Source organism: Balaenoptera physalus (assembly GCF_965194825.1).
Source record: "Balaenoptera physalus genome assembly, chromosome: 1".
In the NCBI taxonomy this organism is placed as follows: domain Eukaryota; kingdom Metazoa; phylum Chordata; class Mammalia; order Artiodactyla; family Balaenopteridae; genus Balaenoptera; species Balaenoptera physalus.
Window position 1 is genome coordinate 171,600,358 of NC_138882.1, and position 22,780 is coordinate 171,623,137.

At 51.4% G+C, this 22,780-nt stretch overlaps 1 protein-coding gene across 4 annotated transcripts in view; it reads left to right on the plus strand.

The window, feature by feature from the left end:
- Nucleotides 1–256: 256 nt before the first annotated feature.
- Nucleotides 257–22,780, plus strand: part of NKAIN1 (sodium/potassium transporting ATPase interacting 1) — a 42,742-nt gene continuing 20,218 nt past the window's right edge. The window contains exon 1 of one of the 4 annotated variants that reach the window (XM_082411839.1): nucleotides 257–756. In XM_082411839.1, the coding sequence (XP_082267965.1) occupies nucleotides 703–756 (54 nt within the window). In that variant the 5' untranslated portion in view covers nucleotides 257–702. The remainder of the gene's footprint in view (nucleotides 757–22,780) is intronic. The other 3 variants (XM_082411841.1, XM_082411840.1, XM_082411842.1) reach the window with 3 other exon arrangements.

The following is a 22,780-nucleotide window of genomic DNA, read 5'->3' on the forward strand; positions in this document are numbered from 1 at the left end:
CTGAAGCAGTCATTATTATTCCTATTTTGTTAGGAAAACGGAGGCCCAGAGAGGTGACGTGATTTGCCCAAAGTCACACAGCGAGTGAGCAGTGAAGTCTGGGTTTGACCCAGGGCCATCAGTCCCCAAGCCTTCACTCTTCCCACTTCACTCCTGCCTCTCGCCCCTGCTCTCCGCTTCCCTCCCCCTTCTCCCCTCCCTCCGTTTCCTCGGCCGCCCCGCCCCGCCCCGCCCCGCCCCTCTCCTCCCCTCCTCTTCCCTCCCCTCTTTCCCTCCTTCCCTACCTCTCGGCGGCGGCGGAGCCACGTGGTGGGGCCGGGAAGCCGCGGCCGCCGAGCGCCCGGGCGGCTGCCCCTGCTGGGCAGTGCTGCTCTGCGCTGCGCCGCGCTCGGTGCCTGCGCTCCCTACTCCGCGCTCCCCGCCAGCCGCCCCGGGGCGGGAGGCGCGCCTGGCGGCCGGCCGGCCGGCCAGACAAAGGAGGCGCGGCAGAGCCGGCGCGCGGGCGGACGGCCATGGACTCCGAGTGCGAGCGGCCGGCCGCAGCCCTGAGGACCCGGCGCTCCCGGGCCCGGCCCTAGGCGCCCGGCCCCGCCGCCCGGGGCGCCCAGCTGGGAGAACGCGGAGCCCGCGCGGCGCGGAGGAGGCGGCGGCCGCCGAGCTAGAGGGGCGCCGCGGCGAACGGCGCGCGCGGCCCCCGGAGCCATGGGCAAGTGCAGCGGGCGCTGCACGCTGGTCGCCTTCTGCTGCCTGCAGCTGGTGAGCGCCGCGCGCCCGGTCTGCCGGGCCGGGTGGGGCGCGGCGGGGCGGGGTCCCGGGGCGTGCGGGTGGGGTGTGTGTCTCTGTCTGTGGGTCTGGGGCGAGCGCCCGGGTTGGGGGGTGGTCTGGAGTCACGAAGCGGACGGGCGGAGCCTGCTCGGGCTGGCCCGGCTGTCTCTTTGTGTGCACTTCTCGCCCGGCGCTCCCCGGTCCCCGAGTGCGTCCTGTGCGCGAGTCCCCGGCCCGCTCCGCGCCTGGGGCTCGGCGCGTCTCGCCCGCACTGTACGAGCGGCCTTCTGTTGGGGATATGCGCTGTGGGACTGTGGCTCGCCGGGGTTTGGGGGTGTTTCCGAGGCTGGTGTGTGGATCCGTTGAGGTCACTGCCGTGAGTTTTCCTCTAGATCACTCGTTTGCGTGGGTCTCAGCCTCTGGTCTCCGCCCCAGTGTTTCTCACAAAGTCTCTGCTCCTGTGTGTGTCTCTCTCCTGGTTTCTCCTTGGTATGTCTCTAGATCTCTGACCACTTCTGGTCCATGTTCATCTGTGTGTGTCGGGATCATAGACTCCAGGAACCGTTCACTCCTTTGTGCTCTTCCTGCCTCCCTCTATCCTCCTGACTGGGCAGGCCTGGGAATGGAGAGCCCCTCCCTGGAGAGGGTCACAATGAGCTACCAGGTCCTGGGCCAGTCTGACCAACCAGGTGCGGGATCGCCCTCCCTGCTTGGGCTGAGGCCACAGGCATTCTGTCAGTCACCATTTCTACCAGAGTGGGGGGGGGGGGGGCGGAGGGGAGGCAGGCTCCTCTGCCTGGGCTGGCACTGATAGGGGTGGGATACTTGGGTGCCCTGGGGAGGATGGGAGCATCTGGGGACACTATACCTAATCCCAGCCCAGGGAACTCAGGTTCTTGTCTCAGGGAGGCCAGTGGAGTGAATTTGGGGGCTGAAGGGGACGAGCTCTGCCCTTCAGTTCAGACTCGGGCAGGTGAATTTGGGAAGGTGTTTAAGGAGAGGCCAGGATCTCCTGCCTACCCTAGAGCTGAGGCCCAACAACTGGGGGCTTTGGGGGCAGAGGTGCATGGGGACCTCCATGGACGGAACTCAGGTCTGAGTCTGAGTTGGGGTAACCTGAGCCTCACTGATGCCTGACTCCGTGATCCGGGTCTCCACTTTTGCCTGCATCCATTGCCCTTCCTCCACCACAGGTGTGTACAGTAACGCAGAATGAAGCTTTGAGTGTGGCTATACAGACCTCCTCGTTCATCTTTTTTCTCTCCTCTTGTGGACCCCAACCCCAAACTTGCATCCACAGACCTGCCCTCTTGGGCAGCGGGCGAAACAGCTGGGCCCTGAAGATTGTAGCCCTGCTCCCAGCTGTGGGCTGCAGGGCAAGTGACTTCCCCTGGCTGGGCCATCTTAGTCAGCCTCTCGGTAAATTCCTCATCCTTGAGTGTGGCAGAGGGGATTAATTAAGATCAGGTAGAATGGAAACTCCAGAAGGGCAGAGATTATCTTTCTCGTTCCCCCTAAATCCCCAGCAGCTGGAACAGTGCCTGGCACTCCATTAATATTTGTAAAATAAATGAGTGAATCAGTTATTTGGCAACTCCAGGCTCCCAGTTCCTCTTGATCTCCTTTGAGGAACATAAAATGCCAAGAAGTGCTGAAACTTTCCAAGGAATTATTTTTTCTGTGTTAATTTTAAAATTTTAAACTAGGACTTTTTTTTTTTAATTAGAAAAGTAACACACACATATTATAAAATGATTAAATCAATAAATAACCAAACAGAGCAGAAGTTAAAGACGTTTCCTTCTATGCCCAGTCCCATACCCCAAAGGTAAGCACTATTAACAGTTTGGCCCACGGTCATTCTCTGTTGATGATAATAACAGTGGTTAGCTTTGGGGAGCACTTACTAGGTGCTAGGTACCCTGTAAGCACTTTTCCATGTATTAACTCATTTAATCCTCCTAACAACCCTAGGAAGTAGCTTGCCCAAAGTTCTACAGTTAGGGGCCAGGCTGTGAGGTCAGACAGCTGACCAGTATCCTCTGTTGCCTTCTTAACTGTAAAAGTAGTTCTGGCGCTGATGAGTCAGGGGTCCCTTGGGAGGTGCTTCCTACTCTATAGAGAGATGAAGGCGGCGAGGCAGTATCCCTGCCTCTCACTTACCTGCCTCCATAGCTCTCCCCAGCTCAGCAAAACCCACCCTTCCACTTAGAGGGCTCCCCAGCACAAGGGGCTCTGGAATTAGACAAGACCTGGGTGGGATTCTGATCCTTCTACATCTTGGCTGGGTGCCTTTGGGCAGCTTGTGAGGGTTACATGACATAATTTGGGGAGGTGCTCTGAGGAGGGACTTGAAAATGGGTCTCTTGGGTCTGTTGCTCTGTCTGGTCCGATTGCAGAGTGGGTCCCTTCAGCTGTCGCTAACCCCCAGGAGCCTTCGCTGCCTGACAGCTTTGGTAATGTGCTCCCGGCTGCTGGAATTCACCAGCCTGACATCATCCCAGGGAGAAGGGAGCCTGTTTTCTCATCCAGTGGACAGGGGCAGAGAAGGAAGAGACTGTTAAATGTTTCTCAGCTGAAAACTTTAGAAGAGGAACTGTGTCGTTTTTCTTTCTTGTGTGGGGCTTGATGATTACAAGAAAACAGCCCAGTTCTAAACACTGTTCTATAGTTGGGGTAGACTTGCTTTGGGTGAGGGAGTATGATGTGAGGGTGCACTGGAGGCTGGGAGAAGCAGGTGGGGGCTGGACCGTTCAGGTGGACAAGTAAAGGGGACAAGGCTCTGGAGTTTGACAGGACAGACGTGGGTTTGAGTCCTGGCTCTGTCACTTCCTAGATGTGTGATCTTAAGCAAGTTGCTTAGCCTCTCTGAGCCAGTTTTGTCATCTGTTTAATAGAGATGATAGAAACAGTTCCCAAGTCTTAGGGTTGTTGTTAGGATTAAATGCATATAGCTTAATGCAGATGAGCTTAGCACTGTGCCAGGCACAGAGTGAGCATTCAATAAACTATAGTTTTTTATTGTTATTATCTTAATGATGTCTACCCTGGTATGCTTCCCTGGAATTGTGACCCAGACATATCCAAGTGCCCTCCTGCACTCTTCCTTTGTGGGAAGCAGCAGGTAGTTGGGCATGGAGCTAAGAGTCAGGAGGCCTGGATTCAAGCCTGCCTCTGCCACTGACATCCTGTGAACTTGGACAAGTCTTTTCCCTACTGCAAGCCTTGGTTTTTCCCCATCTGTAAAATGGGAAGAACCACTGATCTGTGTCTCTAGGGTCCTGCCAGTTCTGCCCATCTGGGACCCTGGGAGGATGTCTGGACTGGCCTGGAGGTTTCTGTGTGTCTCAGTCTAGTTCGACTCTGTAGAACGTCTAGGGTCCCTTGCTTTCTCCCTACTTGGTATATCATCTTAACATTACTAATGCTATTCACACCCTAATTTTTATGTGTTTCCCTTTTCCCTCCCCTGTCCAAACCCTGCCCTTCTTTCCTGGTCCACCTCCTTCCTGAAAGCTTACAGGCTACTCTATTCTTCCAGTAAGAGAATGAACCAGGGAGATTTGCCCAAGGGAATCATCAATTTCTTCATCATCACCATGATCACTCCCATTTCTGGAGTTCTGTGCTAAGCACTTTATATGTATAACCTCATTTAACCCAGTGAGCTTACATATGTAAAGTGCTTGGCAAAGTTGCCTGGTACATGTTCAGTGATCGATAAACGTTAGCTATTTTACGGTTTTTATCCTTCTTATTTTTATCCTACAAAATGGGATAGATGTTTTTATTAGCCCCTTTTTTTTTAAATTAATTAATTAATTTGTTTGTTTTTTTATTTTTGGCTGTGTTGGGTCTTTCGTTGCTGCGCATGGGCTTTCTCTAGTTGTGGCGAGAGGGGGCTGCTCTTCGTTGCGGTACGCGGGCTTCTCATTGTCGTGGCTTCTCTTGTTGCGGAGCCTGGGTTCTAGGTACGCAGTTAGCCCCTTTTTCTGATGAGGAAACTGAGGCTCAGGTCTCTAAGCTATAGTCAGTGACAGCACCAAGATTCACGCGCTCTTTTGCCGGAGCAGAGAGCCACCCTCTCCGCCCTATGTCACTCTGCTGCTCACGTTTAAGCAGCCCGTGACCTCAGACAGGTCTGTTCACTGCTTCAGGCCTCAGTCTCCTTATCTGAAAACGAAAATGATACTGTTTCAATAGGATCACGCACATGCCTGGCACCATGAGCCAATGAGTGGTCAGTAATACATCACTGCCATGATTGTTCTTGTCCCGGCTCTGTGTGACCTTGGACACATGCATTCGCTCCTCTGGGCCCCAGTGTCTTTCCCTGTCAAAGAAAAGGAGTCATCCTTACCTCTCAGAGTTAGAAAAAGGACTTAGGCAGCTGCCATGCACACAGTAGGTACTCAGAAAACACATCGGTTTCATTCTTTTCCCCTCTGGAAAGCTCTTTGCTTTCTGGAAGATGGTGGGTGAGGGGGGAAATATGTTGCTTCCTGCTGAGCTGCGAGTAATGGTGTGAAACGTGGTCAACCTGATTGATGTCGTTATTAGCAGCAGCGGATGGTGAAGACATGAAGACCGGAGGGAGCTAGACTCTGCAGGCAGGGGCCTGCGCTCAGAAGCAGCTGCATCTGCAAGCTCATGGCTTCCTGGGGAGGGGCTGGCTCTGCTCTGGGTGCTTCAGGTCCTTGGGCCGGGCTTCAGAGTCAGAGCACGAAATCGTCCAGGCCACTGACCCTCTTTGTTCTTTATACCCCTTTGACAGGGTAGGGGCTGGGGTGATCAAGTCCCTTTTGCAGATGGACAGACAGAGGCCAAACTGCCCTCAAAACCCTATGAGTTTTATGAGGTGGGCAAGGTGGAATGGAGCAGGGCCCCCCCCACACGGGGGGGAGGTGCAGTGGATGGCCCTGGTTCTGCTCCTTTGCAGGGGTGGTGGCTGGGGGATTTTGACATAAGTACCCCATAAATGGCAGCTGCTCTGACATCTGGCACAGAGGGGTGAAGGACCTCTGGGATCAGGCAGACATTGCTGCCTTGCTTTGTGACTTCCAGAAAGTCCCTTACCTTCTCTGAGCCTCTGCCTCTTTCCTGTAAAGTAGTCAGGACAACAGCTCCTACCCCATGGTAGTTTGGGAAGGTTCCCTGAGATGGTGCCCAGACAGCACTGGCCCAGGCAGTGCTCCCTGCGGCTGGCTGTTATTTGCCTTGCAGTTTGGATAAGTCACTTCGGCCCCCATCTCTGCCTGGATTAGAGATTTTAGCGACCAGACTCATACCCATAAACTCTTCAAGTCTTAGTTTCTTTATATGGAAAACGAACGGTTCGGTGGGAAATAATAACAACAACTTCCTTTTATTTGGTGTCTGCTATGAACCAGGCACTGTGCTTAAGTGCTCTATATACCTTGTCCTTTGTTACTATCTGGCTTATCCATGGCCACATAAATAGTAGGGACAGAATGAGCATTGACGCATCAGGACTCCACAGCTTCTACCTTGCATGCCCTATTGCTCCCCCGTAGGATTGTGGCGATGCTGGATGTGGAAACCGATGGAGAAATCTAAATCTTTCTTTATCCATAAAGGGTTGTTACTAGACGCCAGACCTTCTGAGCTGCTTATTCAAATGCTAACCCCATCCCCCGTCCCCATTTCTCCTCACCCCAAGACCTGTGTTGGGTTTAAGGGAACTGTGACGCAGGTTAAGAACAAGTTATGCGGGAAAGAAATTAACCTGTATTGAAGACTTATCAGCCCTCATAACAACTCTATGAGATAGGGATGGTCTTTATACCCATTTACTGATGGGCATACTGAGGTCAGAAGAATGAAGTGACTTGTTACCAAGGAAACAAAAGATACAGTCTAGGCTTCACATAAATGATCACAGGGAAAGGATTTGAGAACAATTGCAAAATCTAGACCAAGTGGAGATGGTCAGCTCTAATGGTTGAAGTCTCTTTTCTCATCTAGTTTCAGGGAGGAGTAGGTGATAGGAGAGCAAGATGAGACCAGAGATGTGCTTTTAAAAGCTAACTCCTGGGCTTCCCTGGTGGCGCAGTGGTTGAGAATCTGCCTGCCAATGCAGGGGACACGGGTTCGAGCCCTGGTCTGGGAAGATCCCACATGCCGCAGAGCAGCTGGGCCTGTGAGCCACAACCACTGAGCCTGCGCGTCTGGAGCCTGTGCTCCGCAACGAGAGAGGCCGCGATAGTGAGAGGCCCGTGCACCACGATGAAGAGTGGCCCCCGCTTGCCACAACTGGAGAAGGCCCTCTCACAGAAACGAAGACCCAACACAGCCATAAATAAATAAATAAATGAATGAATGAATGAATGCTAACTCCTGGCCACAGCAGATGGAGCTGGCTTTGGTCTGGGGAACCCCAGTCCCAATGCTCTTGGTCTCCCTGCTGGTCCTGGAGAGGGAGAGGGATGGTGATTCGGAGACTGAGGGAGAGCCTCAGGCAGCAAAGCACGCCTCTCTGGGACATGTGCTCCTGCCAGCAAGTACCAGGGTTTTGGAAGAGCAGTTACTGTGGTTGCAGGTTTTAATGGGTTACTCTGGCCTCCTGGTCCCTGCCTTTCAGAGCAGCTGGTACATCCAGAGGCAGGGAGTTCGACTGGAAAGAGCTTGAGCTGTGCAGTCAGGCTGGGGTTTGAGTTCCATCTCTTCCTCTTTATAGCTGAGTGACCTTGGGCAAGACACTTAACCTCTCTGAGCTTCCACGTGCATTTCTCTAAATCAGGATACTAGTAATCGTCCTCAGAGAAGTGTCCTTCCCGGAGGTAAGATATGCTGAGTAGGAGCTCACAGAGGGTTCACATTCTTGAATGCCCCGTAAGTGAGACAGCAGGTTTTTTATGAACATGAATATCGTGGGATGGGAAATGGACATGTCCTTTTTTTCAACCAGTTGAAGGCCCAAGTTGAAGCAGAGGTTCTGCTAAACGTTTGTGGCCTTGGCCTTACTGTCCCTCTATCTTCTCTTCTGTAAAATGGGAATAATAATCGCACATCCTCATGGGACTATAGTAAGGGTGACCTGAGATAAGGCAGGGAGAGCTCTGGGCACAGAGTCCAGCGCTCATTCAGAGGAAATCAGAGAGGAAGCTTGGCTCTCTGTGTCCTCCTCTGTAAAGGGAGAAGGTTGGACTCATCATCCCAAAGGACTCCTCCAGCTCTGACTCATCAGTGAGTTCCATCCTTTCCCAGGAGGAGATCAGAGCTGCTGCCACATCAGCCCACCTTGCTGCAGGCAGCGATGACTGATGGGAGTATCAGGCTCTGGGGAGAGGAGGAGACTCCTGCCTCCAATGGCATGCCTGAGGCTTGACACCTGGGGTGCCAGGCTGTCAGGGACTCAGGTGACCTGTTCTTTCCTCTGTCTGTTTGAATGAGTGTCGGTACTATCCCCATCCCAAATGCCCACATGGCATATTTAGTTGTAAGATCAAGTCTCAGACCCCAGAGGTTCAGAGCAGGAGGTTCTAACCCATCATTAACCCCTGACCCACTACAGGGGAACTTCCTGACCCCTAGAAAGACAAAATATTGTTGGGTAAGAGAGTAAGCTTTGCCATCAACTAACCGTACCCTGAGTTGCATTCAGCAAATATTTATGAAGCACCTACAAAGTGCTGGGCACAATTCTTGGTGCTGAGTCACTTTAGGGTACAAAATATACCCTGAGCTGCAAGTCAGAATCCCAGGGTTCTGGTACTCACTTCCTGTGCAGCTTTGAGCTGGCCCTGCCCCTCTCTGGGTCTCATTTTCTCCAGTCTGTGAAACCAGGGGATGGAGGAGAGAGTGTTGAACTCCATCAGTGGTTTTCAAACTATCTACAGAGGCTCTGCCGTGGTGGACTGACAATCAGGTGGTGAGTTCCCTGTCTCTGGCAGTGATTAAGAATTTATATGTAGGTTGGATGACTTGGATGTGTAATGGATGTAGTGACGATCCGAGTCCCTTGGAACCACCAGAGGCTGATTCTGGGTCCTGAGAGGACAGTGGCAATAGTACAAAATGGTATATATTATGAATAATGAAAATTGTGAGCATTTTTGTGCTTTTGCCATGTCCCTTTGCCTTAAGCATGCTCCCCCCTACCCCAAATCACAGAGCGTGGCAGAGCTCCTGGCACAGGAAGTGGGGGAAATGGGAGTCTGTAGGTACTTTACTTCCGTGCCCACTCTGGCTACCCTGTGCCCTAGAAGGAGAGGCAGCCCTGGGATTATTAGGGTAGGGGTGGCTCCTATGCCTCTTTCTTTTGAGGTTGGGGGGTAGGTTCTGCAACCCCAGCCTGAACCAGAGATGTGGGTTTTCAATTACAGAATTAAATGCACAATTAGGCATAATTACCAGTGCTTAGAGCCTGAGACTGCTCATAATAGGCGTGTAATCTACTGCAGCCTCTGTTTATACTACTCAGCGCTCTCCCTAATGATGCTAGGATGCCTTCACACTGCACTGTTGCCATGGAGATGAGCCTGCCACTATCATGCAGGGCTGACAAATAGTGTTCTGGTCCTGGACCCCTGGCTTGTTTCTGAGGCCTCTGCAGCCAGCCCTGGAGTGGAGGGGCCGGCCAGGTGGGCCAGGAAGGCAGGTCAGCCCTCCCTGCCCTCTGACATACCCCACTGGTTTGAGCCAGCCTCAGAGGCACCGGGGAGGACAGGAAGGGGGGTGGGTTCAGTCCCCCAGAGTCCTCAAGGCTGGAGCAGGATGGGCCAGGTACTGTAAAAGGTCTGTGGTTACCCATTCAAGCCGTGGTCTGGACAAGGGGCCCTGCAAACAGCCAGCTCCCACATAGGACTGGCTGTGCTATGAGCTGGCTCTGTGACTTTGGACAAGTCCTTGCCCGCTCTGGGGCTCAGTTTCCCCATATGTGAAATGTCCAATAAAGAAGATTTACTGAGCATTTCGAAGCACTGCCAACTGTCGCAACCGCTCTACCTGTGGTAGCTCGTTCACCCTCACTGCACCCATTTGTGGTAGACAGTTATGATCCCCGTTTTGCAGAAGCAGAATCTGAGGCTGCAGGCGGTTACGTCAGGCAGTGGAGGAGCTGGGATACCAAGCCAGGCAGCCGGACTCCAGGCCCTACTCTTGACCTCTAGCGTATGGCCTCACATGTGTCGTCCCTTATCACCCTCCCAGCAGCCCCAGGGCTGGACCACTGTTATCCCCATTTCCTAGATGAGGGCTCTGAGGCTCAGAGAGCTACAGTTGATTGCCCAGTGTCACACAGCAAGGCAGTGACAAAGCAGGTCCTGGCTGATGCCAAAAGCCAGGATTGCTAACTTTGGCTTCTTAGTGGAAGTCATAAAGAGTGAAAAGATTTACTTCCTCAAGCACATACCAAGGACCCCCTTGATCCCCACCTGGACTGGCCCCAGCCACGAGGCAGGGAGGCCTGGGGTCCGCCCAGACCCAGCACTTCGATTTGATCTTGGAGGGAATCTTGGTCTAGTTCTTCTCTCATCTGTCTACCCCCACCTTGGTCACTGGAAACAGAGCGTATTGTTATGCTCTTTTTTTTCTTTTCTACATTCCTCTGTCATTCAGCATATTATGGATACCTACTGTGTGCCCGTTCTTGGGGACCAGATGGATCAGACACAGTGGAGAAACAAGACTGGAACACAGAAGTTTCAGGGTCAGATGGGCTTGGGTTAAAATCCTGCCACTTAATGCATGATCTGGGGCAAGTTGCTTGACCATTCTGTGCCTTAGTTTCTTCATCTGTTATGAGGCACCAATCTATACCTTGCAGGGTGTTGACAATATTAGCAATAACAACTACCACTTACCAGATGCTCACTGTATGCCAGGCACTCGGCTGAGGCCACTATATGCCCTGGATGAACCTTCCTAACACAGAGTCTCTCATTCCCGTTTAACAGACAAAGCAACTGAAGTTCAAGAAGTTCAAGTGCCTTGCCCAGGGCCCCCACAGCCCCGAGTCCAGAGCCCCTACTCATCTTTACTAAGTGTCCCACCAGGATGGAGATGTGTGTGTTCCTCCTGCCACTTCCCTGAAGCCCCCGGCTGCTTGGCCAGTTCTTCTTAGGGAATGAGGCATCCAGATGAAAGGACAATCTGAGGGCGACAGTGCCCACCTGACACTGCCCAGGGTTCTGTCTAACTGGATGATACCCCATTGAAATCCTAAAGGCTGGGTTTTCTGAGAGGAGGGTATCAGACATCACTTCTCCTCCATACTCTACAGCTGGGAAAACTAGGATTTTCCCAAGACCACAATGCAAGTCAGTGGCAGAGTTGAGACTGGGACCCAAAGCCAGTTTAGGACACTTTTTGTTACCTTCCTTTTACCCCCCACCAGTCTTTTGGAGAGAGGCGTCTGGGGGGCTGTGGTGTGTATATTTGTGTGTTTGTATGTATGTATGCATGCAAAACTGCACACAGCTGCATGCCCAAGCATTTGTGGGGCAGACATTGGCACGTGGAGATTTGTGGATCAATAAACATCCCCTCCCGCTTCCTCCCTCTTCATTTATTCATGAACTCTGAACTCCTTGGCTCCAGAGAAACTGCCTGGAAGAAAACAATTAGAGCATAATTAGAACCATTCCTATTATCAACTCTCAGCGGGAGAGGAAGGGGGGCTGCTAGGGTGTAGGGGTGGCCCTAGGAGTTCCCATCGCCCCAACTCCTGCAGCTGCCCATTCAGCTCCTGCTCACCCCGGAGAGCTCAGCCCCCCTGGAGTCCCAGGCACTAGTCCATCTTCAGCAGAGAATAAGGACCTCATCCTGGAGGCATCCAAGCACTTGATAAAGCCAAGGAGGAGAGCTTTCTGCCTTGCATACTAAGTTAGAGTAGGTGATTTCCAAGTCCCTTCCACGCTGAGCAGCTTGGGTGCTCCCTGCCAGGGCGGGGGGCCAGGCACTGCAGGATAACTAAGAAGCACAACATGGCTCCTGCTTTCTAGAAAACATCCCTGTATCAGATTGCATTGAATGAAGACTACAATGACAATAGGAAATGTAAATTACCTGGAGGAAGCAATTTACCGGGCCGGGCTCCATTCATTGCCCATGATTAATAGTAATCATAACAGTACCAGCAGTGGATGTTTATGGATTGTTCCTAACCCCAGAGCCACTGCTCTTCCCCACCAGGTGTCCCACCAGCAGAGAGAGGTCACCCGGGAACAGGCATTCCTCCCCCTCCCTGAGGAACAGGAAGGTAAGATGCAGTGAGGTGCCAGGCACTATGTTTCTCACTTCAGATGCATTTTCTTACTTAATCTTGCAGAGACCCTAGGGGGTAGATATTAATATTATCTCCAGTGTACAGGTGAGGAAACTGAGGCTCGGGAAGTAACAAAGCCTGCCCAGGATAACACAGGGTTGGTGTAGACTGAAACCCAGGCCTTTCGGACTCTAGAACCCTTCTCATGCTTTGTACTTGACTAGATTTGTTGGGGTTTTTTTCCTAATTATTTTTCTTTTTTTTTTAAATTTATTTTACTTATCTATTTATTTATTTATTTATGGCTGTGTTGGGTCTTCGTTTCTGTGCGAGGGCTTTCTCTAGTTGCGTCAAGCGGGGGCCACTCTTCATCGAGGTGCGCGGGCCTCTCACTGTCGCGGCCTCTCTTGTTGCGGAGCACAGGCTCCAGACGCGCAGGCTCAGTAGTTGTGGCTCACGGGCCTAGTTGCTCCGCGGCATGTGGGATCTTCCCAGACCAGGGCTCGAAACCGTGTCCCCTGCATTGGCAGGCAGATTCTCAACCACTGCACCACCAGGGAAGCCCACTTGACTAGGTTTGAGGGTGCAGTTTGCTCTCTCTTGAACTTCAAGTTGGACCTTGTAAAGCTATTTGATGCACTCCCTGTGTCCGTCTCCTTGTCGAAGGTAACGTGTTAAATCCTCTTGTTCCTCTTTTTCTCACTGTGCCAGCTGAAGAGAGAGTGGGAGAGCCCTGCTACTGATCTGGGTCACGGCCCCCAGAACCAGCCTTGGCAAAGGAAAGTGAAGGCCTAGCAGATGAGGGTGTGGGGCCTCTTGAGAGAGGGTCACCATGGATAAAGGAGCCCAGGCTGTAACCAAGGAGACAGCCCCACAGCCCTTAGGCTGTGACAGGAGGGTGTGGCTTCCTGATGGGGAGGGGAGGAAATTGCCACCTGGGGCCCAAATGGACAGAGAAGGGGACGGTGGGCTAGATTCAGTCAGAGGAGGAGCACAGGGCTGTGATGCTCCCACCTGGGGATGGGGGTGGATACCTGGGACCACAGGCTCCCTTCTTCCCTTACCCTGTCCCACCTGAGGGGAGGCAGCCGTGATAACAAGCTCCCCTGCGTTGACCCTCTGTAGGGTGCTGCCCCCTTTCTCCGAGTGACAGGTGGTCACCCTGGTAACAGGCCCTGTGCCCACCGGGGGTCTCTGACTTCCCAGTGGCCCCCTCCATCACAGGTGAAGATAGATTATTCTGCCACACACAGCTGTCCCGCTGGAGGTGAGGGCTCACGTGAGGCCAACTTTCAGATGTGGGCAGCTTTATAACACGGCTCCTTGTTGCCTTCAGGAGGAAGTCCAATGGTTCTCAAACTTTAGCGTGCATCACAAACACCTAGAGAGCTTGTTCAGATACAGATTTCTGCATCCTGCCCCGAGTGTCCGATTTAGTAGGTCTGAGGTGGGGCCTGAGAATTTGCATTTCTAACAAGTTCCAAGGTGCTGCTAATGCTGCTTGTCACACATTGAGAATTACTGGGCTAGCTCGTGGGACACTGGGTGGCCCTGGTGGCCCCGCCAACCCTGACGCTCACCACGTCCATGTCCTTGAGCTCTGGCCACGCTGAGGTAAGCACACCAGCTGTACCTCACACCTCTGTGCCTTTGCACCTGCTGTTCCTGTCTCTGGAAGTCCCCTCTGCTCTTAATCTCCTTAAGGCCAGCTCACCCATCATCTCCTCTTTGGAGCGTCACTGTACTCCTGCACCCGTCTTCCTCTGGCCTCTGGGGACACCTTGCCCCTACTGCCTGCGTCACGGCAGGCATCCCTCTGTTGTCACCTGTTCTCATTTCCACGTCAAATCGCTCTCTCTAGACTGCGAGCTCCATGGGGCCCGGAGAGGTGCCTGAGTCATCTGGTCCTCAGAGCCTGGTGGTGAGTCTGGCCCTCAGAAGGCCCTCAGTGATGGCGATGCTTGGGTGAACCCCATAAGCAGGTGGAAAGGCCAGGTGAATAATCACAAAGCTTCTACTTACACTGTGTCTGGCCCTGTGCTAGGTGCCGGGGATTCTGTGGTGTGGGAGGCACCCGGCCAGTGTGGGCTCAGATGCTGTCAGTGATCATGTTGCAGTGTGGCCAGGGACATACGGAAAAGCAGACGGTGAAGGAGTCCAGTGTTAACGGGAGGGTTTCTTAGAGACAGTCTTCAGTGGAGTTGAACAGTCTGCAAGCAAGGCAGGAACCTTTTCATGGACTGAATTTACTCCTGACTACGGCCCCACCAGGCAGGAACTGTCGTCCCTGTTTTACAGATGAGCAAATGGGACCCAGGAGGGGAATTCACCGGCCACAGGTCACAGCACGCACGTGGCGGAGCTGGTGTCTGCCTGGATTTCCTGATGCTCAATCCTGAGTTCTCTCCCTCCCCCCGGGCCACCCAGAGTCCAGGCACCTGTGTGCTTCGAGACTCTTTCTTCGGAACGTGTCTCCAAGTGAGGGTTTACCAGTTTGCTCACGACAGACCCCAGGGTCCCCTGTTAGGTCAGCCCCAAGCCCACTTTCAGGACCTGCCAGGGCATCTCCAGAGGGAGCCTGTGCAGCTGGTATGTGCGCCCCCCGAGCCCCCGGGACAAAGGCCGGCTGCCTGGGGGAGGGACAGGTGTGGATGTTGCCTACATGTGTGTCCCAGGGTGTCCAGACCTGTGTATGAGGCCCCTGCACAGAAGGAACCCAGAAGGCACTGCTATCTTCTGGCACGGAGCTCTGAAGAGTCTGAGAAATTCCAGCGCACAGCCTGGCCTTCCAGACCATTATGTCTGGGTGGGAAGATATAACATATTTTATTTAAGAGTTTCTCAGCTTGATTTGTAACTTAAATATTTGGACACATGGTGCTCTGTTGGTACTCTTGCCTCGGTCCCGAAGGCCCCCAAATGTTAGCGAAGGGTCTGGACTCGGGGGTGGGTGCCATAAGAGGCTCCCAGGTGCCTCACCTGCCTCCGGCGATGCCAGCTGCTCCAGCCCGTCGCTGTCTGTCTGCCGGTCAGCAGCCCCATGAGCCATCTGAGTGGGCTGCTGTCCCCAAGCTGCCACTAGCTGTCATTCTCATGATAGGCTGCCAGGGACACAGGGACCCTCCACTGAAGTGAGAGGCTGTCTGGGACCCCGTCTGGGAATCACACCGTGCTTGTCAGCTGTGACAGGCTGGGCTGGTGGGCGCCCAGGCCTGATGGGGCAGGAGGGAGGGTGTGGGGACGTGGTTTATCAAGGCCTGTGGCCAAATCCTTGACATACACGATCGGCTCTCCCCATCCCGGCTGCGTGAGGCAACGGTGAGATGTCCTGCTTCTGCTGCTGCCTGGGAGCGCGCACACCGGCAACGTGCTCAGCCTCCCTGAGCCGTGTTTCTTCATCTGTAAAGTGGAGATCACTGGACCTGCCTCTTAGGGCTCTCCAGCAGATTCAGCGAGAGAATCCATGAAAGGCACTCGGCACAGCACCTGGCACTTAGTCAACACTTAGGAAATGGGAGCTGCTGTAATTACAGCCAATGGGAATGGCAGTGAGGCTCTGGGAGGTGGTGCGTCTGCAAGGCGCACAGTTACGACTGTTTGCTGAGTGGGAAGCTCCTGGCAGAGAATCCTGGAATGCAGGAGCCTGAAGGTCCCCGGAGACAGCGTGCCAACCTTTTGTACAGATGGGTCCACAGAGGCCCGGGGAGGCGGTAGGGCCCGAGGGGTTTAATCCCTGTCTCCTTCCCTTGCTGCCCCAAAGAAAGTCAGGGAGCCTGGCATCGGGGCCCTTCGTGGACTGTTCCAGGAAGCAAGCTGATGCCATTTCTGGGAAGGATGGCAGTTGGATGTGTGATTCCAGACAAAGAAACCCTGAACAAAAATAAGCTCTCCAAGTGGGTGGAGGGGGGCTGCTCTTTGCTCAGTTCTGGGCAGCCGTGGGCCAGCGGCTGCAGCTAGAACCATTCCTGTGGTCTCAGTGTTTCTGGGCAGGAGTTGGTGGGGAGCAGGGGCAAGGTGCCACGAAGTCAAAATGCCACAGACATTCCCAGGAGACGGAGCTCAAACCCCACTCTGACACCTGGTGACCTCAAAAAAGGGCCTCACTCTCCCACTGCGGACAATGGGGACGACAATCCCCTAGCAGGATACAAAGTGTGTTACTCATGGACTCTAGGGCCAGAGAACCTGGACCAAAGCTTTACCAGCCGTGTGACCTTGAGCAAGATACTTTTCTTCTTCATGGTTCAGTTTTTCCGTGTGCAGAGTGTCTGTACCTGGCATGTTTCTGTGAGGATTAAATGAATCGAAGCATGGTGAGCGTCCGAGATGCTTGACATATCATAAGCGTTAGCTGTTAGTCTCTCTTAGTGTCATTCTGGGGGTAAAGTGAAATGCCACCTATAAAGAGCGATGCTCAGCATATGCACATAGTAGGCACTTGAGAACTGTGCGTTCCCTTTCCTTCCTCCTGTAAACCAGGCCTGAAGATCAGGCAGGGCCTGGTCCTCGGGAGGGGCCCTCCCTCCACTCTTGCTGCCACACAGACAGCGCACCTCTTCCGCAACAGGCCCACCAGCAGCCTTCTGGCCCGGGGCCAGGAGATAATTGCAGGGGGCTGCTCCACTCTCACTCCTCAGCTCCTTTGCCCTCCCTTTTCATCTTCCCAGCCAGCCCCTGGGATGGGGGATGGGGAGGTGAGGATGAGGTGGTCTCCTCGGGGCTGCAGGTATCTGGTTAAGAGCCAGGCTCTGGCTCCAGAACCACCTGGTTTGCCACGGCTCTGCCGCCTCTCCAGCTCAGATCTCAGGCTGCGCTCCCCTCCATGGAACAGGGGTGATAACCTCCCTCACTCAAATGAGAGGGCGCCTGCAAAGCACGTGCCACAAAGCCTGGTGCACAGTAAGTGCACCCTAAATATTAGCCATCGATATTAATGCTCGTGTCAGAGTTCAGAGCCAGGCATTTTGAAGGGAAACACTTCAGCCCTGTCCCCTGGGGGGGGGGGGTGGAGGGGTACCCCCTCCCATGCAGGCCCTCTCCTGCCATCCCTCCTTACCGCCTTGGCTCTCACAGGCCGCACGTGACCCTCTCCCCTGGTCCTCTCTTGGCCAGAACAGAACACTGGGGGGTGGGGTCCCCCGGAACTCATAGATCACCAAGAAAGGAAGAGGGTGACAGGAGAGTGGGGGGGTGACACTCACTCCATTCACTTATTCCTTCATGCCACAGATGAATCAGAGCAGGAGACCTGCACAGATAAACAGACCTTTACCATATGGAGGAGTAAAAGCAGCACAGAGGGAAGGATGCTGGAAGCGCCCTTCACCTCTCTGAGCCTCTGTGTCTGCATCTGTCCGGTGGGGCTAACGATCCCACATTACAGGGTGGTGGCATAAATCACACTCTGAGCTGGGAAGGGCTGCTCAGATGTTGGCAACTGCTGTGATTCTCCATTGGAAGGAGAAGCTGGGACCCGAGCAACGCCTGGACGGTGATGGGAGGGGATCCTGAAGCCCCTGGGAGGGGCTTCTGTCTCCCACCACTGCTGCTAGGCAGACTTCCCACCTGGCCTTTCATCAGGATGGAAAGTGAGAAGTGGTTGCTGTTGCCATAGCAGTGAGGCTCGATTTCATCACTATTTCCTCCCTGGGAGCATCAGTACAGGAGGTGCCACTAAATAAGTCAGGGAATTGGATTTTTTCCTCCTTCCATCAGGTCACATGAAGAGTGACTCAGTCGGGAGAAATGACCTTCCAACTCATTCCAGATGTTGACTGGGAGCACTTGACCCCTGCAGTAGGTGCATATTCCTCCCCCCCCCACCCCCGCCCCATGAATCTTGACCCAAAGAGTACTCAGGGGGCTTGGGGCCCCTCCCCAGCCACAGTGGGCCTCCCAGCCCTTCCACTGGTGCCCTGCTCCCTCTCATTCCCCCTACTCTAGACACAGGGGTCTCTTCTGGACCCTTCTACTTGCCGAGCTCCCTCCCATACAGGATCCTTGCACTTCCCTCTGCCTGAAACTTCTTCCCTCCCTTCTTCTCATTGCTAATCCCTCTTCCTTCAGATCACTTCCTCCCGGAAGTCTTCCTCAACCACTTCCATCATAGCTGTCATTCTTTTTTAAAAAAATTTATTTATTTTTGGCGCGTTGGGTCTTTGTTGCTGCACAGGGGCTTTCTCTAGTTGCGGTGAGCGGGGGCTACTCTTCGTCGCAGTGCGCGGGCTTCTCATTGCAGTGGCTTCTCTTGTTGTGGAGCACGGGCTCTAGGCGTGTGGGCTCAGTAGCTGTGGCTCGTGGTCTCTAGAGCGCAGGCTCAGTAGTTGTGGCGCACGGGCTTAGTTGCTTTGCAGCATGTGGGATCTTCCCGGACCAGGGCTCGAACCTGTGTCGCCTGCATTGGCAGGCGGATTCTTTGGCAGGCGGATTCTTAACCACTGCGCCACCAGGGAAGCCCATAGCTGTCATTCTTGAGAGCACTTAGCACAATAGTAATTTCAGTTTGTCTGTGTGCACACGTGTGTGTGTGGTGCGGGGAGGTGGGGGGGTTCCCTCTCCCACTACCCACCACTGACTGGAACCTCCATAAGGACAAGGAGGGCAAAAATGTCTGGAGTTTTTTTTTCTCCTTTTTTTATTGAGATAAAACTCACATACCATAAAATTCACCATTTTCACAATTCAGTGGTTTTTAATATGTTCACAGAGTTCTGCAGCCATGGCCACTATCTAACTCCAGAACATTTTTCATTGCCCCAAAAAGAAACCTCAAACTCATTCCCCCCTCCCTCTGGCCCCTGACTACCTACCACTAATCTACTTTCTGTCTCTCTGGATTTGCCTATTCTGGATATTTGGTATAATAGGATCATACAATACGTGGTCCTTTGTGACTGTCTTCTTTCACTTAGCGTAATATTTTTAAGGTTCGTACATGTTGTGGCATGGGTCAGTACTTCATTCCTTTCTATGGCTTAAAATATTCCATTGAATGGACGTATCACATTTTGTTTATCCATTAATCAGTTGATGAATATTTGGGTTGTTTCCATTTTTTGGCTCCTATGAGTAATGCTGCTGTGAAGATTCCTATACAAGTTTTGTGTGAACTTTGTTTTAATTTTCAGGTATGTGCCTTGGCATGGAATTGCTGGGCCATGTGATAACTATATAATTTTTTGAGGAGCGGTCAAACTGTTTTCCATAGTGGCTGCACCATTTTACATTCCCACTAGCAATGCATGAGGGTTCCAGTTTCTCTACATCCTCACCACACCAACACTTATTATTATCTGTATTTTTTATTATAGCTGTCCCTGTAGGTGTAAAGTAGCATCTCATCGTGGGTTTGATTTGCATTTCATTAATGACTAATGATGTTGAGCATCTTTTCATGTGCTTATTGGCCAGTTGTGTATCTTCTTTGGGAAAATTTCTGTTCAAATCCTTTGCCCAGGGCTTCCCTGGTGGCGCAGTGGTTGAGAATCTGCCTGCCAATGCAGGGGACACGGGTTTGAGCCCTGGTCTGGGAAGATCCCACATGCCGCGGAGCAACTGGGCCCGTGAGCCACAACTACTGAGCCTGCGCGTCTGGAGCTTGTGCTCCGCAACAAGAGAGGCCCACGCACCACGATGAAGAGTGGCCCCCGCTCGCCGCAACTAGAGAAAGCCCTCACACAGAAACAAAGACCCAACACAGCCAAAAATAAATATAAATAAATAAATAAAAATTAAAAAAAAATCCTTTGCCCATTTTTTATTGGGTTATTTATCGTTTTATTGTTGGTTGGTAAGAGTTCTCTGTATATTCTGGATTCTAGACCCTTATCACATCTATGATTTACCAATATTTTCTCCTATTCTGTGGGTTGACTTTTCACTTTCTTGATAATGTGCTTTGATGTTCAAAAGTTTTTTATTTTGATGATGCCCAATTTATCTAGTTTTCCTATGGCTGCTTGTGCTTTTGGTGTCATATCTAAGAACTGTTGCCTATTCTAAGGTCACTCAGATTGATACCTGTGGTTTCTTCTAAGAGTTTTATAGTTTTAGCTCTTATATTTAGGTCTGTGATTCATTTTGAGTTAGTTTTTATATATGGTGTGAGGTAGGAGTCCAACTTCATTCTTTTGCATACGGATATCTATTTGTCCCAGCACCGTTTGTTGAAAACACTGTGCTTTCTCCATTCAATAGTCTTGGCACCCTTGTTGGAAATCAGTTTATCGTAAATATATGGGTTTATTTTCAGACTCGGGATTCTATTCCATTGGTCTATATGTCTAACCTTATCTCACTACCATGCTGTCTTGATTACTGTAGTGTGTTGGTAAGTTTTGAAATCAACAAGTTTAAGTCCTCCAACTTTATTCTTTCTCAAGATTATTTTGGCTATTCTGGGTCCCTTGCATTTCCATATGAATTTTAGGACCAGCTTATCCATTTCTGCAAAAATAGTACTTGGAATTTTGTTAGAGATTGCATCGAATCTGTAGATCAATTTGGAAGTATTGCAGTCTTAACAACATTAAGTCTTCCAGTCTATGAACACTGGATGTCTTCTCATTTATTTAGTTCTTTAATTTCTTTCAGTAATATTTTGTAGTTCTCAGTGTATGAGTCTTGCACCTCCTTGGTTAAATTTACTTTATTCTTTTCAATACTATTGTAAATGGAATTTTCTTAATTTAGGTTTGTGTTGTTCATTGCTAGTGTATAGAAAAACAACTGAGGGCTTCCCTGGTGGCGCAGTGGTTGAGAATCTGCCTGCCAATGCAGGGGACACGGGTTCGAGCCCTGGTCTGGGAAGATCCCACATGCCGCGGAGCAACTTGGCCCGTGAGCCACAATTACTGAGCCTGCGCGTCTGGAGCCTGTGCTCGGCAACGAGAGGCCGCGATAGTGAGAGGCCCGCGCACTGCGATGAAGAGTGGCCCCCGCACCGCGATGAAGAGTGGCCCCCGCTTGCCACAACTAGAGAAAGCCCTCGCACAGAAACGAAGACCCAACACAGCCATACATACATACATACATACATAAATAAAAAGAATGTAAGCAGACAAGAATAGCATTAAAAAAATAAAAAATTTAAAAAAAAAAAAGAAAGAAAAACAACTGAGGAACTTCCCTGGCAGTCTAGTGGTTAAGACTCTGTGCTTCCACTGCAGGGGGCGTGGGTCCTATCCCTGGTTGGGGAACTAAGCTCCCACATGCTGCGCGGCACGGCCAAAAATAAATAAGTAAATAAATAATAAAATTGAATTAAATTTTAAAAAATTTTTAAGAAAGAAAAATAACTGATTTTTGTATGTTGATCTTGGATCTTGCAATTTTGCTGATCTGATTTAGTAGCTCTAAGTTTTTTGTGGATTCTTTAGGGCTTTCTATATACAACATCATGTCATCTGCCTCACAGATATAGAGAACAAACTAGTGGTTACAGGAGGGAGAGGGAAGGGGGAGGGGCAATATAGGGATGGGAAAAAAAGAGTTATTGTATGAAATTAGTTGTGTAAAGCTTTTTTAAAAATTGAAGTATAATTGATTTACAGTGTTGTGTTAGTTTCTGGTGTACAGCAAAGTGATTCAGTTATACATATATTTACATATTCTTCTTCATATTCTTTTCCATTATGGTAAAACTTTTGAAAATTGTAAAGCACTATAGAATTTAAAGAATCTTTCATTCAATTAAAAAAAAAAAAGATCATGCCATCTGGAAATAAAGATAGTTTTACTTCTTTCTTTGCAATGCAGATGCCTTTGCTTTCTATTTCTTGCTTAATTGTCCTGGCTAGAACCTCCAATACAATGTTGAATAGAAGTGAGGAGAGTTGACATCCTTGTCTTGTCCCTGATCTTTGGGGAAACACGTTCAGTTTCTCACCATTAAGTATGATATTAGCTGTGGGGTTTTTCATAGATGCCTTTTACCAGGCTGAGGAAGTTCCCTTCTGTTCCCATTTAGTTGAGTGTTTGGTTGAGTCAGGGGCTGTGTCTATTTTTGCTTTTGTTCACCACTGTATCTCCAATGTCTAGTATTGGGACTGACATTCAGTAAAGATGTAATGGTTGAGCAAATGAAAGGAGAATGAAAAGGTCTCATAATGGCCTAAAGAGCCCAATCTTCTCAAGACCCTTCCTACAATAACTCAGCTTCCACGTCCCTGATCTCAGGTTTGGACCCTTTCTCTTCACTCATTCCCCTCAGCCTTACCCTGGCCTGACCCACAGATGTGGGCTCTGGGATCAGTTATCCCCATTTCAGATGAGGAAACAGCCTCAACCATGCTGAGTGGCTTACTAGCTGTGTGGCCTGTGGGTAAGTGTGGAGGCAGGATTTGCACCTGGTCTGGCTGGCTTCTTAGATTGCAGTTCCTGTACCTGCCTGGTTGGGGGCAGGAGGAGGCTGAGCCACAGGATGAACATCTGCATCTTTGCAGAGCATCCATTCTATCCTGATCTGGCGGGAAATGATCGAAGGAGAAGACTCTGTGTCAGAGCAGAATATTAGGTGCACATTCTTTTAAGATAAAATAGACTTCCAGGAGATTCCTCTCTTGCCCCAGACTCCTTGGAGGTCAATTCTGCTGTTGGGGATGCTCAGGTGGGAAGGAGGAGGAGCCTGGGCTTTACTGCTCTGCTTCTCTTGACCCAGTTGGAACAGAAAGTGCGAGCCCTGCAGGTCTCCCCAGCAAGGGGGGGAGCTTGATGGTTCCCAGGTGTCAGTTATCCCATTGAATCCACCCCTCAACCTGGGAGGCAAGAAGGGTAGGGGTTACAAGTCCC